Below are 18,217 nucleotides of genomic sequence, written 5' to 3'. Positions count from 1 at the left end.
AACCACAGGCAGAGTTCAAAGTTACAGTCATGATGCAAGCCCTTTATTATGCATGATGGATGGACTTCCTCTTCTACCCTCTCCTGTTATAAACATATGTTTGTGTAACAAGGTCCCTGGGTTGAATCAATCAGGGAGCTCAAGGGGCCAGCCTTTGGTAACACCCCTACCTCTTACATGGAAGGCACAGCGCAACCAGCAATGCTTAACCTGTTCTGAAGCTTGAACCCCAGGAGATGTGATTCACGTGCACCTGCCAGGGAAGACATCGACCAGCGTTGCCCAAAGAGACCGAGATCATGGCTAAGCAAGACTGCTCAGAAGATACTAGGGTTAGAAATCAGGTTTTCTGACTGTGTTCACCAGCTCTACTTAGAACTCCAGTCTTCCTCTGCTGAAAATACTTGTGGTCCATTATCCACACTTTCTTATAAAGCTCTTACACCTCCTGGATGAGCACTGGCCAAGAGAAGCCCACACCTTAAGACCTCTGCCCTGTCTCTCCTCTTACAGATACTGCCCATGTCTGTCAACTTGGCAGGGGTATCACATTGGCCAAGGGCCCACGACTATTTCTTGGTACCTAGACTTTAGCCCATTTAAAAGACTGTACAAAATTACAAATATAAAATTGGGTATGAATTTACTTAGAATGAGAAAAAAATGAGAGTAGATTATAAATTTTTTTTTTAAATTACAAATATCGGAGCTTCCCTGGTGGTGCAGTGGTTGAGAGTCCACCTGCCGATGCAAGGGACACGGGTTCGTGCCCCGGTCCGGGAAGATCCCACGTGCCGCGGAGCGGCTGGGCCCGTGAGCCATGGCCGCTGGGCCTGCGCGTCCGGAGCCTGTGCTCCGCCACGGGAGAGGCCACAACAGTGAGAGGCCCACGTACCGCAAAAAAAAAAATTACAAATATCACAAAATCCAGAACAATAGCAGAATGGTTTCATTCACTAAGTGCCTGACACACTTCTATAATATCTTACATATTCAATAGATGGCCACAAGTTCTTTGCAGCTGAGCTATCTTACCTTTGCAAATTTGACCATATGAGCCTGCAGCCTTAGAAGGGATCTGGGCCAGGAAAGGTCCTGGAGTTGTCACTTCACTGGCTTCACAGTTCATTGGTCTCTAGCTATTGGCACTGCCTCACACCACCGGATAAGTCAATCTGCCTGCGACTGCGCTGGCTGCCCTTTCTGAGCTGTACTGTTACGTACAGTTACATGAGCCAATGACATATGAGGTTGGTACTTTCTTGGGCTTGCCCCTTTAAAGGTTGGAACAGACATTTAAGGCTGGCACAAACTTAAAGATGTCTGCCCTAGCCTTTCACAAGAGGACTAGGGTATCTTGGGACCCCAGTTATCTATCCAGCACAGCAGTGTTTCTTGTGCATTCATCACTATGCATGCTACGAGTTTTTATTGCATTTTAACCTGGTTAAACCACAATGCAATAGCTGTTTAACATGGTTTGTGCTTTTAAGGGTGACAGTATTGGGGTGCACCTAGCCGGTTCTCAGGAATCCGCACATACACATATGAGGTATCCTATTGCTTGATCTAATGAGGTACCATTTGACCCTCCCTTCTTAACTTGCTTTCTTATTCTGTGGTCGGAACATCTTCTGTTTGTCGCCCCCACTGGTGATCCCAAGAATTGCAACCTCTGTATTTAAGGATCACTACCTTATTTCAGAGTTTCTTTTTCCTTCTAATCATTTTTGCACCATTGTCCACAGGTACCTTCAAAATAAGGTACCTCTTAAAGTCATATCCAACCAAGTAAACTGTTCCTTTCTTTCCATATTATCAACATCTAGCCCCGGTACACTCAGAATAAGCTCTGAGCATTTAGGGCTTTAAGACTACATATCTTCTTACTAAAAATGTAGAGACAGTTTTTTTATTCTAAAAAACTTTTATTGGGTAGAGGTCAGGGAAGAGTTCAGGGCCTACTCTGAGATTTTCAGTTGTGCTAAAAGTAAAAGCAATATTACAAAGGCCTCCCTTAAACGTAAGCAACTGAGTTTGTATTCAATACAAATACATGCTCAGGTCCAAAGGACAGGGGAAAAAGAAAGCAATCAGTTTTTCTCTTTATGCAATTATATTACTTGTGCTCAACTGCTCTGACCAGATACACAAAGCAAACCATATATACAAAGTCAATTTTTCAACCAGCTCCCCAGATGTTCACTGACTTAGCTGAAGTACCAGATCCCGAGAGAACACTGGTAACACTGTTTCTATTTGGCAGGTGTTGTGAATTCAGTGAAAGATTTGGAGGGCAGTCATGATACTGCCTGCTCCCTATGGGGACACGGCAGCTAAATGGAGGGTCCCCTGAGACCCAGCTATCAAGACCTTCCACTCAATCACCAGGGACACCAGGGAATGACCAATTAATGTTTAATTGTGAAAGGCCTCTCTCTTGAAATAGCAGGCAATACCTGCTTCCCAGATTTAAATGGAACTAGAAGCACCAGATAACCCGCAGACCCTTTAAAATTCTACTTCCTCCAGAGGGGAAATTCAAAATAACCCAGGTGTATCTTGGCCCTAATTCAAGGAGCTTTAGTTACTGAAGTGCCCAAGACCCTGTTCAATGTCTGTTTCTCCTATAACGTGATTCCACAGTAAGGACCCTGAGGATAGAATTATAAATAACCCGCTGGCATATTTTAAGAAAGGTAATGGAGAATTTCCAAACCACTGATTTCTCAAGTACCTTGTAAAATTCCCTTCCTGTGTCATTTGGAGACAGCCAAGTGAACATCAGAAAGTTTAAATGCATTTTTTTGAGGTGATAACGCATCTAGAAATAAATGCATCAGCTTCCTAACAGGCAAGCACGGAGGCTCAGGGGTACCCTGTATCTTTCTCGGTATCCATTCACCTGAGGACTGGTTCCCTAGATGGGCAGGAGCTAGTAATCAGCTCAAAGATGTGCCAAAACTGTTGCTCGGAAGTCACGTCTAATGTTTTAGTCACTGAAGCAGGCTCTTACGTCCAAACAGCAGCAAGAATGGCTTTAATGCCAATTTTTAAAAGACACTTGATAATGCTCTGGAATCTTCTGACCAGCTATCATGAAAATAGAAAGATAGATTCAATGATGCTGTGAGAAGAAGAACCTAGAGGTGGCAGAGCTGGGGTAGAAACCAGGTCGGCAAAGGCATGCTTGAGCAGGGGCTGGTCAGATCATCTCATTTGGAAGGGCAAAGTTCAGTGGGGTGAAGCACCCTTTCTCACAGTGCCCACGGGAGGACTGAAGGGGTTAATGTAGGTACGTTCCGATATTAGGGACAATGCAAATCTGGACTGTATCTACAAGAAAAGCCCCAGTGTATTTTATATAAGTATCACAGAGTCAGGAACATGACCAAATGGCTGCTGCAGGGCCCATTTATCCCTTGACAAGCAAGCCACAGAATTCCCAATTTATTTATGCAAATAAGAGCACACATACAGCCTCCCAGGAAGGCAGGAAATTTTAATTAATATGATGATCGCCATCTTCAATAATAAAGCTCTAGTATCCCTGGCAAGTAAAATAATGATGCATTGCTATTCTCCTTTCCCAGGGCAGCACAGATATTTTAATGAAAGGCTTTTTGTACCTCCCATAAAATTATTCTTGAAAAGAATAGCACCAAGTATGTAATCCCTTTTCGATAGTGTGGTATCCTCACTGAAAAGCTCAGACATGAAGAGCAAAGACTCTGGAGCCCAATTACCTGGGTTCAAATCTCTATTCCATGCTTACTAGCTGTGTGACGTTGAGCAGTCATTAAACCTCTCTGTGTCTTAGTTTACTCATCTTTAAAATGAGGGTAACAATATACCTACCTCTTAGAGTTGCTGTGATAATTAAATAAGTTAATACACGTAACTTACTTAGAAACTGCACCCTGGGACTTCCCCGGTGGTCCAGTGGTAAAGAATCCTTCCAATGCAGGGGACTCGGGTTCGATCCCTGGTCGAGGAACTAAGATCCCACACGCCATGCGGCAACTAAGCCTGTGCGCCACAACCACCGAGCCTGCGCGTCTCAACTAGAGCCCGCGTGCTGCAAACTACAGAGCCCATGCGCTCTGGAGCGCACGTGCCACAACGAAAGATCCCGCATGCTGCAACTAAGATCCAATGCAGCCGAAAATTTTAAAAATTAAATAAAAATTAAAAAATAAAGAATTTACCTTAAAAATAAAAACTACCCAGCACAGAGTAAACACCCAGTAAGTGTCAGTCTATCACCACTACCACCATCGCCATCACAGCACCACCATCATCTTTTCCCAGGGCATGAGAAACTGTGTACTGACCTCCTGTAACATATCAGAATCCTCAATGGCTTTAACAGCAGATTTCTTGGATGTTTCCTGAATTTCTCCACCGATTATAAACTCATCCAGGATAAAATAAGCCTTTTCAAAATTAAAGATAATATCTAGCTCGCAGACCTGGTAAGACAAAAATGAATATTTTGATAAACTTCCAGTAGTATCAGGGGAAACATGGGCCAGTGATTCAAGCTTTTCAACAGTGACACCCATGTGGCACACCAAAGATAAAAATATCAGATGGTATTTTAAAGCCAGAAAAGTAAAACTATGGAAATCCAGGCCCTGAATAAAAGTAAAACCACATTCTATTAAAGCTGAGCATGTCCTTAGATAATACTGTTTAATGTCACAACAGGAAATTTGAGACTCAGTCCAGGAGTGAAGCTGCCCAGCTCACCTCTCCATCCGCACAGATAAAAGCTGAGTCGCCACTGCGTTTCAGGCACGAGGGCAGTGCTTCATTGCTCCGGCCCTCTGGTCTGTAAATTTGGCTCCTAGCTTTAGAACTCTCAGAAGCTCATTCTTCAGAGGCAAATTAGCTCAATTGTGTTATTTTTTCTCAAAATTATGTCCCAGGCCGGTGCTTCTCAAACTACAGAGTATATCCCAATCACCCAGAAAGCTCATTGAAACACACACTACTGGGCCCTACCCTGGAGTTTCCGATTCAGTAGGTCTGGGTAAAGCCCGACAGTTTGAACTTCTCATGGGTTCCCAGGTGATGCTAATGATGCTGGTGTGGGGACCACATGTCGAGGACCGCTACCACTGTCACAGACCAAAGCAGAGTCTGATAGATTTGGTTAAATGTAGCAAGTAGCAAGACCACTCCCCATAATGCAAATAAGGCTCAATTCCAATGTTTCAACCAGACAGCCACTCAGGCACCATCCCGGCTGTTTCCCTTCTCACATATTCCTCAACTCTCGCTTTCCATACCTTACGGAAGGTCTGCTCACTGAAAGTTTTCAGTCCTCTCCCACCTTTATGGCTCAACGGCATCTGATACACTTCACCCAACCCTTGCTTGAAAATCTGCTCTTGCTTACACCCTGATATTGGCAATACCACTCAGTGCCCGTTTTCCTCCTCCATCTCTGATGGTCCTTCTCAGGTTCCTTGGATGATTTATCTCCCCCCCGAGAAACTTGCATTCATTTAAGAAGTATTTACAAAATGCTTGGGACACATCAATCGGCAAAACAAACATCTCTGCAGCAGGTTGCTTACATTCTAGGGACCCACGTTCTTCCTAAAGACTGGTGTTTCCCAAGAGAGCCTCTTCTCTTTGCAACACATACATTCTCCTAGATGATCTCATTGACGCTCTACAGCTGGGTCTTCCATGCAGGTGGCTTAACGAAGTGAGATCTTTATCTAGGCCTGATCTCTCTCTGCAGCGCTAATCCAATATTTTCATCCACTAACCAGAAATTTCTGTCTGGATATTCCTCAGTCTACATCCCCGTATTCCAAACTGAATCAAGCATATTCTTTTCCCTTTAGTCCCTGTTTTGCTTAGTAGCTGCAAGCTCTATCTCGTGGCTCAATCTAATTCATTCTACAGTTCAGCTTAAGTTCCCCTCCCTCTCATTCCTCTCGCCCCCTTGATCTCATGCCTTTCAAATTTGATCACCAATTTCTATGGATTCCATCTTGTAAATAAACCCCTAACCTCTTGTCCATTTTCGCCGCTACTCAGGCCTGCAACGTCTCTCGCTTGGGGTGCTGCAGTGACTTTCTAGGTGGTGTCTACCCACGTGAGGCCAATGACCACTAGCACTTTGCTAAAATGCTGATCTGGGTCCTTTCCTGGGTGAGGTCTTCTGTTCAGGACAGTTTTGATTCCTCAGCATGGCATATAGGAATCTTCACAGCCCAGCTCTCTGGCTTCCTGTGCTGGTACCCACACCATGCTAAAGCTACACATTCCACAAACGCACCCCGTTCTTTCATGCCTTTACCCTTCGCACATTCCAGAAATTCCTGGAATGTTCCAAATGTCTTTTCCTTTATTCTGCTGGCAAAATCAGACTCATTTTTCAAGGCCAAATTCAAAAGGTATGAGCACAATGATTCCCCCAAATCCTCTTTTCTCACATAGAGATTCTGCATCCCTTCCTTCGTGTTCTCTTACATCTTGTGTGCCCAAGTATACGCTTACTTATGAATCACTTCCCCTTGTAGTGTGAGCTCAGGTACAGAAATTGTCTTAGTCATCCATATACCTCTGGAACCTGGCACATAGCAGATGCAATAAATGTTCTCAGGATAAATGAATGAGTCGGCCACCATACAGGCCTTATTTTTATGATGCTGGGGACGAATGGCTTCCCAGATCGACAATCCTATGACTTTACATAAATGGATGTCAATATTTTAACAAATTGCTCCATATATTTAGGATTTAGGTCAATAGACTTGCAGACTCTCCAAGGAAAATGGTTCATATTGACAGATCCAACTGAATCTAGAAGCATAAGAACAAATAAGTACAAAACCACTGGGATAAATGGCCACCTAAGAAAAACTAATCTAATGAATCGGCAAAGGGTGTGGTCTCTTCATTCATTAGAAAACAGCATCAAATCAACAAGTGTGTGTGTGTTGTGTGTGTGTGTATACACACACACACAGCTAATTTCTCCCTCCCTACAGGGTCTGTCTCTTTCTCTCTCTCTCTCTCTCTCCACACATACACATACACACACATATATGTGTAAAACCAGTTGAAAATAAGAGTCTATTCACTGGGACATGATACTATAATCCAGGACTTCCCCAGAACTTTAGGGTTCCCTCTGGAGAACAACCATCAGAAAAAGGATGGCATCATAAAAGGAAATATTCTCAGCTTATAAACCCTTTTATTTCTAGAACACTCACTCCAGAAATTTGAATGAGACTAGAAGTGAGCTTCCCCGGCAAAAAGGGAGAGATCAGAGTACAGGTTAAAAGTACAACAATGGATTGGGAATAATATTTGCAACATATATAACAGAAAGGAAAGCATAGTATCCGTGATATAGAAAGGCTTCTCACGAATCCCTGAGACAAACACCACAACATAAAAAATCAAAGAAAGGCTGTCAAGAAGCAATTAATAGACAAGGCAAGAAATGGAAAAGGCCAATGCACACCTAATAATATATACAGCCTCACTAGTAATCAGAAAAATGCAAATTGAATTAATGACCATCTGACTATTAAGAAGAGATAATATCCATTCCTGGTTAAGCGTATGGGTAAATAGGTACTCACACTCACTGTTGGTGGAATTTGTAAATTTTACAAGCATTTTGAAGGCTCAAACTGTAGTGTCCATCAGTTTTAAATGTACAAATCCTTTGAGCCAATAATTCCGCAAGGAATTTATTCCTATGTTATACCCAAACCAGGGCATAATAATATATATTAATAACAAGGATGATGGCAGCATCATTTATAATAAAAATTGGAAACAACTCAAAAATCCAGCCATAATGGAATTGCTTAAATAAAGTATGGTCTACCCCTATTGTGTATCGTATTATATACCATGGGAATTCTATGCATAAAGTTGGAAAGAATGAAGTAGATTTCCATGGATAGACATGGAAATAGCTCTAAGATAGACTGGTAAGGGGAACAAAAGAAAGTTGCAGAATAATATGTATAATACAATACCATTTTTTTATTTAAAAAACTGTATATGTCTAGAAGGATATGTAAAAATATGTATTATTTTGCAATTTTAAACAATATAGATAAACAGAAAGAAAGCACAGTAGATTAGACATTCATGCACATTAAAGAAGGTACAAGAAGTAAGCAGTTACCAGAGATCAGAAGAGGTGGGAAGTCAGGATTTATAGTAGCAAGAGCTGGGGAACCCCAGAGTTCAAGGCAGGTGTAGACCAGGAATCCAGGACAGACAGGAACCTCATGAGAAGAAATGAGCAACCAGAATCCTGCAAAGTGAACTTGACAGATACTAATACAAGTTCTCTGGGAACTTCTCATACCCCACTCTCCACTCTCCTACCAGCAAGCCATCCCCAAAGCTGTAGGGCTCGCCAATGGCCACGGGGCAATTAATTTACTGCACCTAGTTTCAAGGGGTAGGGATAAGGTTAGGTAATATGCAAAGCCAGATACACACACACACACACACACACACACACACACACCCCTTGATTATACAGTTACTATCTCCAGATCATAAGGGAAATGGCTACACAAGTTCTACTGGCCGAATAGAGAATGTTACAAACAAGCAAGTCATTCATATACAGCAACTTCAAAAGACTATTCTATTTGCTATTGAGTCTAACCCCGAGGGGTTATTGTACCTGAGAGTAAGAAGAGAAAACACCTCAGAACCTGAGACATAATGTAGATTTCTTCAGCTACTGTCTAATTACTCAAATACTACTTCTAATTCTACCTTCAGGGCGCTGCCCCAGTATATCAGAAATGTACCCTTGATGCTCAGATGACTGCACTCCATCTAATTACGCAAAAGCACATGGCTTCTGTGTTAATAAACACATGAGCCTCTTTCCTTATTTTTTCTCATTTTCTCATGTCTCTCTATTCTGGAAGAAAGCTTATAAAAGGAAAAAAACAGTGGTAATTTAATGTTACCTTTGATCTCCTAGCCTTGTGTTTACTACAATTTTACTATAATTTGGCTTGAGGGACTTCTGTTATAGCATAATACATGGTGTAGTGAGATTATTTCTGGCATTTAAATAACTAAATCTTTTTGGATAGAATTTAAGAAGGACCTTCCCTTACTGAATTCTGTTCTAAAGTAAGTACAAAAAGTTCAAGTTATGTACAGCAAATGCATAAAAGGATGTATAAAATAATAATGCAAAGTACAGTTACATAGCGATTGACAGTTTATAAGTATTGTTAATTATACTGTCTTTGATCCTCATAATAGCCCCCATGACATTAGAAGAGTAAATATTTCTATTCAACTTTTTGAATATCATTTTTCTTATCTGTGAAATAGAGATCTATGATGAGTCCAATCATGGGTTTGTTGAGAAAGCCAGCTGACACCAGGATCCAGCAGGACATAGAGCACCCCTCCCCTGACAACAAGAAAACTCCCTGAATCAAGACAGAACCTCTCAGGCTTCCTTGGTGGTGCAGTGGCTGACAGTCTGCCTGCCAATGCAGGGGACACGGGTTCGTGCCCCGGTCCAGGAGCCCACATGCCGCAGAGCAGCTGGGCCCCGTGAGCCATGGCCGCTGAGCCTGCGCGTCTGGAGCCTGTGCTCCGCAATGGGAGAGGCCACAGCAGTGAGAGGCCCGCATACTGCAAAAAAACAAACAAAAAAAAAGACAGAACCTCTCCAGCACAGCAACCTCTGCACCGTCCGGGTGCATCAGTAAAACCTCACATAACAGCCTGTAATGGGAAAATATGGCAGGTGTCGAAGTCCTCAAACTGACCCTTATCTACTCTGAGACTCTGAGGCATTGCCTCTCAGCCTCTTATAAACTGGGCTTCATGCTGCTTACTGAAGACCGAAAGATTAACTAGTTAATCCTTGTAAATCTCCTGGGAATTGAAAAGTGCTAAAAATAAATAAATAAATAAATTAGTAGCCAGAGGTTTTGATTTATCTGTCATAGGAAGGTAATATTTTCTAGTCTTACGAGAAACTCAGTACAGAGTTTTTTCCTGGGATAGCATAAGGGCAAAATTCAAGGAAACCTTCAGGATTAACACAAGAGGAAAAGAAAACCAAAGAGAAAGATATCATTCCTGAGACAATAAGAATTGTCATAAGAATGTCATAAGAATCAGTATTGCTGGGCTTACTCATCACAGTTAATTAATAAGAATTGAACATGTACTGGGCACAGAGGCTTGAACTGCTCTTAGCTGCTCTTAGCTTAATGAAAGATTCACTGAACTTTTTTAGTGAATTAAATTTTGGTCCATGACAAAGACAGAGCTTCTAAAGGTATGCCAAAACAGGATGAAAAATTAAGAATATTAGAGAAATAGGAATGCATCCTGATTCTGCTGACACTTTAACCGGGCTTAGAATTAGGGAAGTTGATTCAGATTCTCTTGAGAAAGCAATGTGTTCTGAAATATCTGATATTTGGTCAGATAAGATTGAGACAAAATTCAATCCCAATTCACATGATCACAGTTGGATAAATCTAAGAAAACACAACAGGTCAAACCAGAGTGCGGAAATGAGGGGGGAAAGGCAGGCTATGGGAATCTCTGGGCCTCAGGAGAACTCTTTCAGGGCTTTGCTAAAGGCCAAGTCTGCGGTTTATTTCAAAAGAAAGTACTGCAATGTCAGAATTCCTCTGAAAAATTGAAAGCATAAAATTAAATAATCTCAGGTTTGAAAACTTGCCACTATATATTTGCAAATCTCTCTTTAAAAAAATGAAAATAAACTTGGTGAACCAGGAGAGAGCAAAAGAAAAATGGTCTTTTTTTTTTTTTTTTTTTTGGCAGTACGCGGGCCTCTCACTGCTGTGGCCTCTCCCGTTGCGGAGCACAGGCTCCGGACGTGCAGGCTCAGCGGCCATGGCTCACGGGCCCAGCCGCTCTGCGGCATGTGGGATCCTCCCGGACCGGGGCACGAACCCATGTCCCCTGCATCCGCAGGCGGACTCTCAACCACTGCACCACCAGGGAAGCCCTGTCTTATTATTTCTATACGCTGACCAACAAACTGAAATCTCTGAAGCAATATTTAGGTCTTATAACTTACAAAGACAAAAAAAAAAAAAGAAGAAGAATCAAAGAGAGGGATGGAAAATTATTTCAGAAACCTTTCAGGTACTCATCCTTGTAAAAACTGTTGCAACAAACCTGACAAAACCTTAACCAATACTTCAACTGCTGTTCATTCCATTATATAGAATACAGTACAGAAAACTCTTCGGAAAGCAAATTCTCTTAACGGCATTTAATAAAAAACTTCAGAGGGCTTCCCTGGTGGTTCAGTGATTGAGAGTCCACCTGCCGATGCAGGGGACACGGGTTCGTGCCCTGGTCCAGGAAGATCCCACATGCCGCGGAGTGGCTGGGCCCGTGAGCCATGGCCACTGAGCCTGCGCGTCCGGAGCCTGTGCTCCGCAATGGGAGAAGCCACAACAGTGAGAGCCCCGCGTATCACAAAAAAAAAAAAAAATCGTCAGTGAGCCAGGAAATAGGGAAGAGAGTATTACTGAGAAGAAAACATTTTCCTAATCCACTGAATCATTTCTTGAGACGGTGAACTAGATAAAATATTTCTGGAACATTCTCTAAAATCTGGCCCAGAGCTGGTTCCAAGGGCTGAAAAAACGAACAAATAAGTCCCAGGTCATGATCTCGAGATACTCGCAATTTGGTGGTCAGGCAAATCCTGTACAAATTGAGGATAATACAAGGCTGCTCCATGTTGCTGGAGCACTGGATATGTCAGGGATAAAAAGACAGAGAAGTGAGAAGGCTTGGAGCAGCGGTCTGGGACCAATGTTTACAATGAGTAAATGCCAAGCTAAGAAATTTGAATTGTATTCATTAAAGATGGAGGAGAGTGACCGAATGTCACCAGAGATCTGTGCATTGGAAGGACAATGCTAACAAACAGGCCAGGAAAGGCAAGCAGAGATGAGCCCAGAGGCAGAAAGGGGGAGAGATGAGGTTTAAAGGAAAAGCAAAACTGTAATCCCAAGTAAAACTATACTAGTGAGAGTGAAAGGAGATGAATTTTCGTCCAATTTGAATAGACAGAGGCAGACTTAAGTAAAGGGTGGAGAAATATGTAAGGAACACTGTCCTTCTGCGTTGAGAGATCCTAGGACGTCATAATTTCAAGCACAAGACTGAACAGGTTTTCAGGAGCTAATTTTCAGCTCGTGTCACGTTAAGACTGAGGTGAGCGTGAGAAGCCCAGTGAACAGCATCATCAGCAAAGTGAAGAAGAGTCATCTGGTGATGGATTTCCAGGAGACAGAGTCTAGTAGACACACAGGAGAGAAGAAAGAAGGAGCAGGAGGGCATTTAGGGGGCAGGGGGAGGGAGGGAGCTGGGGAAGAGACCAAGTTGGGGCCTTCAAAAACACAGGATGGGGCTTCCCTGGTGGGCCAGTGGTTGGGAGTCTGTCTGCCGAGGCAGGGCACACGGGTTCGTGCCCCAGTCCGGGAAGATCCCACGTGCCGTGGAGAGGCTGGGCCCGTGAGCCATGGCCGCTGAGCCTGCGCGTCCGGAGCCTGTGCTCCACAGCGGGAGAGGCCGCAGTAGTAAGAGGCCCGCGTACCACAAAACAAAAAACAAAAAAACAAACAGGATGAGAATTTGCAGAACTCAGTGTCAGGGCAAAATAAAGAGGAGAGGATTTAAAGAAAGCATTGCACTGAGCAAGGGTCCAGTGCTGCAGAGAGGTTAGGCAGGTGAAGATTAAAGCAGCATCACTGGTGTTGACCATTATGATTTCCTTGGAGGAGTAAAGGTGAAGCCAAGCCCTAAGCTGCCGCAGAGTGAATGTGTTCTGGGGATCAGGGCACCTCGTAGAGTGTACTGCTTGGCAGTAAATGCATGGAGATTGAATAGCAATGTGAAGGAAAAGGATTTTGGTTTTGTTTGTCTGGTGGTGTTTGTTTTTCTTATGTATAAATAATATTAAAGAACACTTGGAGCTTAGTAAAAGAAACCAGAGAGAGGATAGAAAGGCACAACAGAAAAGAGAAGACAGTCAGTGAGGAGTAAAGGACAAAATATCAAGGAAGCCTTCACAATTAAATTCTAGCGTCTAGTGTGGCTGTGGTCTGGACATACACACACCACCTGCCTCTGGAAAGCTCTGGATCTTCCATTTACTAAGAATTACAGGAAAGGGGGAAAGCGTTGCATTCTGATTCTCGGCGCAAATGCAGTTCATATTTTAGACTTGAGAGAGAAAAGGAATGTGAAAACAGACAGAACTGAAGTCGGAGCTGGGGTGGAGACTGACTCATTCTACAGACCAGGACACCACTTACATTTCCAAAGTATTTGTCCAGCAACTCCACATAACGATGCACAGTCTCTAGTGTCAAGAGCTCATTGTCCTGATTTTCTACTGCACAGCAAAAATATAAACTAGCATACCTTGAAAAGAAAAGAAGATAACATAAAATATAATGACACATTACACAACCTGAAGATGGTTTTTTCCATGAATATGCAGTTACCGCTTCCTCTCCAGGGATTCCTCCTGTCCACATCCAAGAGGGAAATCATTATTCATCATACCCAATAGCCTCCCAAAATGTAAAATAGAATATATAAAAAAGATGGTGGGGATTGGGTTATTTCTGTTAATTATGTGAAAGGTCCTCAAAACTTTACCTTAAGGAGCTGTGATCAGGGGACACAGAGTCCTTTGACCCATGGTAATCAGGGTGCCTGTTCATGCCCCTCCCTGGATTGTGAATTGTCCTTTCTAAACTCCAGAGCCCTGACCAAGGGGCCCAGGGGCCCACGTGCCCACCCTCTTACTTCATACTGTAGTGTGTCTCTTCATACTGTATCGTACTATAGTGTGTCTTACTTCATACTGTACTGTAGTGTGCCTCCCATCCTCAGCTTATCAAGTCCTCCCCCCATCATGTGTGTTTCTTCTGCCTAATACCCTCCTCACCCCATACATGTGGCTCACTCCTCCTTCTCCTGTAGCTCGGAGCTTGGATGTCCTTTCCTCCAGGAAATCTCTGTCCTCTCTGACTGCACTGGAGGCCCCTGCTATGCATTCCTGTGCCTCCCTCACAGAGCATCCAGAGCTCTTCATTCCGTATTTCATGGCCTGTCTCTCCCCCACTAAATCAATGGCTTCCCAAAGGCAGGTACTGAGTCTGCGTTGCTTACCCAGTAGTCATAGATAGCTGTTGAGAGAACTGCTGAAGCCTATTCTTCAGGTAATGGTTTAAATCACAATTGAACCCCAAGTTGTAGAAACCAGGCAGAGAGTAGGGACAAGCCTTTTGTCGGCAAGGATTTCCTGGGACTCTGTCTTTCTATCCCTGGGATGCTTATTACTATAAGGGCCTTTGCTGACGTCTCCCACGATGCTAGTACGAAAAGTTTTGACCTTGGGCCCAGCAAGAGAAGCTTGGTCCAGGCACTTCCTGGTAATTTACTCCATTGAATACAGCCTTTGATGTTACCTCTGTCTTTCCCCTTCCAGTTTTATAAACACACCTTGTGAGAGCCTTTGTAATGTGTGTTTTCCCTCTGAAAGTTGCAGTATGATGTTGGATGCAGGGCCAGATCGGCTGTGTTCTGGTCCTGGTTTAGGCATCAGTTATCTGGGTCTTTATGAGCAAAATGACTTTACCTCTCAGGGCGTTAGTTTCCTCACCTAGAAATTGAGGTCCCTTTCTAGTATGGTCTTGCCATGGCAAGTAGGTACAGTAAAGAGAGGATATACAGTCTTTAAAGTCAGAAAAATCTGGATTTGAATCCTGGCTCTGCTGATTACCACTCAATTACTGTGACTGGGGACTAATTACTTAAACTCTCTGCAGCTTCAGTTTCCTCATCTGCAAACGTGAATAATAAAGAGCTGCCCATCTCTCTATCATGTTAACCTTTTTTCTATAGCATTTGTTACTAACTGAAACTGTTTTGTTTGCTTAACAGACGAATAAGTTCCAAGAGAGCAGGAATGTTCTGTGTCTTGTTTGCTACCGTACGCACAGTCATTAGAACAGTGCTGGAAATATAACAGATGCTCATAATTTCCTGAATGCATGTGTACATTATCAACACATAAATTAAGTATCTAGAATCCGTCCTGGCATATGGAAAGCCTTTCAATAAATGAGAGTTCTCTTCTATTTAGTCTACTGGTACAAACGTTTGGCCTCCAGCCTTCAAAGATTTCAGTAAATGATAGAATTGGTGTTGCAATCTAAAATGCTCGGGACTCAACAAACCAAAGAGTAATAAGAAATTCAGTTCTCATGAAGTTACTCACACCTTTTATAAACAAGTTTTAGCTCCTTCCAGTCAACAAAACTGCTTGTCCTCTGACCACGAGAGAGAATAATCTGAACAATTTCCCGGGTGATCTTTTTCCTTTCCTTGTCAGGGAGAGTAGTGTACCATTTCTGCAGCCGTAATTTCCCTTGTCGACTGAAGAGCAATATGAAATGAATCTAGAACAAATAAAGGGAGAGGAAAAAAAACAGAATTTGGTCAGCCAAATCATTCTACCATAGATATTAAAATACAGCAGCAGGGTTTACAAAGGATTATTCTGAACCGAGGAAAAAAATAATTACCAGCATGAAAACTATCCCCTCTGACAATTACATTTAACCCCAAAAGAACAAAGAAATGTACACACCACAAACATAGCTTATTTATACTATAGGAGAGAGATAAGTTTTCTTTTACGAGTCACAAACTCATAGTGAGAAAAAATATATCAAGGCAGAATAGAACTCTTTTGAGAAAATATTAAATTCTTCCTTCACAAGCCAAAAAAAAGTTAAAAACAGTAGAAAGGTTTACTTTAAAAATTATACTCTTGCTTCATATCACAAGTATAGAAACCAAATGATAATATAGACATAAAGAAGAGAAGTAAGGGAAGGAAATAAGGATGAAGCAAGGGGGAAAAGTGAGAAAACTAGAAGGGGACCATATTCTAATTTTTTAATAAAAATTATATATATATTTCAGATGTACAACATGATGACTTGGTATACACATACATGGTGAAGTGATTACTATAGTCAAGCTAATTAACATATTATCTCCTCACACAGTTCTCAGTTTTTGTGTATGATGACAGCACCTGAAATATACTCTTAGCAAATTTCCTGCATTCAATATAGTATCATCAACTATAGTCAGCATGCTGTACACCAGATCTCTAGATTTAGTCATCTTACATAACTGCAACTTTGTTCCCATTGACCAACATCTCCCCATTTCTCCCACCTCCCCATCCCTTGTAACCACGGTTCTACTCTCTGCTTCTGTGAGTTTGATGCTTTTAGATTCCACATGTAAGTAAGATCATGTAGTATCTGTCTTTCTGTGCCTGTCTTATTTCATTTAGCATGATGTCTTCTAGGTTCATCCACATTGTTACAAATTACAGGATTTCCTTCTTTCTAAGGCTGAATAATATTCCATTGTATGTGTACGTACGAATGTATACACATACACACAGCATACTTTCTTTATCCATTCATCTGTCAATGGACACTCAGGTTGATTACATGTCTTAGCTATTGTGAATAACACCGCAATGAACATGGGAGCGCAGATATCTCTTTGAGAAACTGATTTCATTTCCTTTGGAACTATACCCAGAAGTAAGATTTCCCTTGGAAATATACCCAAAAGTACTATCATATGGTATTGCTTTTTTTTTTTTTTTTTGCGGTATGTGGACCTCTCACTGTTGTGGCCTCTCCTGTTGCGGAGCACAGCCTCCGGACGCGCAGGCTCAGCGGCCATGGCTCACGGGCCCAGCCGCTCCGCGGCATGTGGGATCTTCCCGGACCAGGGCACGAACCCGTGTCCCCTGCATCGGCAGGCGGACTCTCAACCACTGCGCCACCAGGGAAGCCCGGTTTTGCTATTTTTTAATTGTTTGAGGGACCTCCATACTATTTTCCATAATGGCTGTCCCAATTTACATTCCCACAAACAGTGTGCAAGGGTTCCCTTTTCTTCACACCTTCACCAACACTTATCTCCTATCTTTTTGATAATAGCCATTCTAACAGGTATAAGATGATGTTTCATTGTGGTTTTGATTGGCATTTCCCTGATGATTAGTGATATTGAGCATATTTTCATATACCTGTTGGTCATTGGTATGTCTTCTTTGGAGATATGTCTATCCAGGTCTTTTGCCCATTTTTTTTTAAATTGGATAATTTGTTTTCTTGCTATTGACTTGTTTGAATTCCTTATACATTTTGGGTATTAACCCCTTAACAGATGTATGGTTTGCAAAAATTTTCTTCTATTCCATAAGTTGTCTCTTTACTTTGTTGTCTCCTTTGCTGTGCAGAGGCTTTTTAGTTTGATGCAATCCCATTTGTCTATTTTTGCTTTTGTTGCTTGTGCTTCTAGAGTCGTATCCAAAATATCATTGCCCAGATCAACGTCAATGTCAATATCAATGTCAAGAAGTGTTTTCCGTAGGTTTTCTTCTAATAGTTTTACCGTTTCAGGCCTTACATTTACGTCTTTAATCATTCTAAGTTGATTTTTGTATGTGAAGTGAGATAATGGCCCAATTTCATTCTTCTGTGTGTGGATGTTAGTTTTCCCAACACCATTTATTAAAGAGACTGTCCTTGTCCCACTGGGCATCCTTGGCACCTTTCTCAAAGTTCAAACTAAGTCTCAAATGTAAGCTCTTTACTCCACCTTGTGGGATACCTGGCTGAGAGTTTTAGAGTCAACCATCTCAAGATACAGTTTGGCATCATAATAAATGTTTACAATTTAAACAGTGTGTTGACCACATTAGGAAGGAACCTGATTTTATTTTCAATTAAGTTTCAAAGTGTGTATTTGAAATGCACATTCCTATTTCAATGAATTTTGAAAGCTTTACATGAATAGAAGACGCTGTAGAAATTTACTGTGGAGCCTGGGAGGTACGGAAGATTTGTTTTTCAGAAATTGTCAGATGGTCTGATCTTTATTTTATGAGATTAAGTTTTCTCAATCCACAGTATGAGAAGATCAAGTTTAGAATCATAATTTATTCTGTCACGTGTTTGTTTTGTTTAAAAAAAATAAAATTCATTATTGAGGTTAATTGTATCACGGAGAGAACAATATATACTAGGAGCCAAAATAATTACAATTTTAAAACTTTCTACAAATAAAA

At 41.9% G+C, this 18,217-nt stretch overlaps 1 protein-coding gene across 3 annotated transcripts in view; it reads right to left on the bottom strand.

Annotated features, from left to right (window-relative positions):
* The window catches only part of AP1S3 (adaptor related protein complex 1 subunit sigma 3), a 56,371-nt gene that overhangs the window by 2,804 nt on the left and 35,350 nt on the right, over positions 1–18,217 (bottom strand). For 2 of the 3 annotated variants that reach the window (XM_060016035.1, XM_060016036.1), the window contains exons 2-4: positions 15,331–15,509; positions 13,353–13,461; positions 4,335–4,472 (exon numbers count right to left, since the gene is read on the bottom strand). In XM_060016035.1, coding sequence (XP_059872018.1) covers positions 4,335–4,472; positions 13,353–13,461; positions 15,331–15,509 — 426 coding nt within the window. Of the gene's footprint in view, positions 1–3,900; positions 4,473–13,352; positions 13,462–15,330; positions 15,510–18,217 lie in introns of those variants that run through there. The other variant, XM_060016034.1, reaches the window with a different exon arrangement.

This window comes from Delphinus delphis, chromosome 7, assembly GCF_949987515.2.
Source record: "Delphinus delphis chromosome 7, mDelDel1.2, whole genome shotgun sequence".
Lineage (NCBI taxonomy): Eukaryota > Metazoa > Chordata > Mammalia > Artiodactyla > Delphinidae > Delphinus > Delphinus delphis.
The sequence above is the reverse complement of the archived record's forward strand: the minus strand, read 5'-3'. Positions and strand labels throughout refer to the sequence as shown.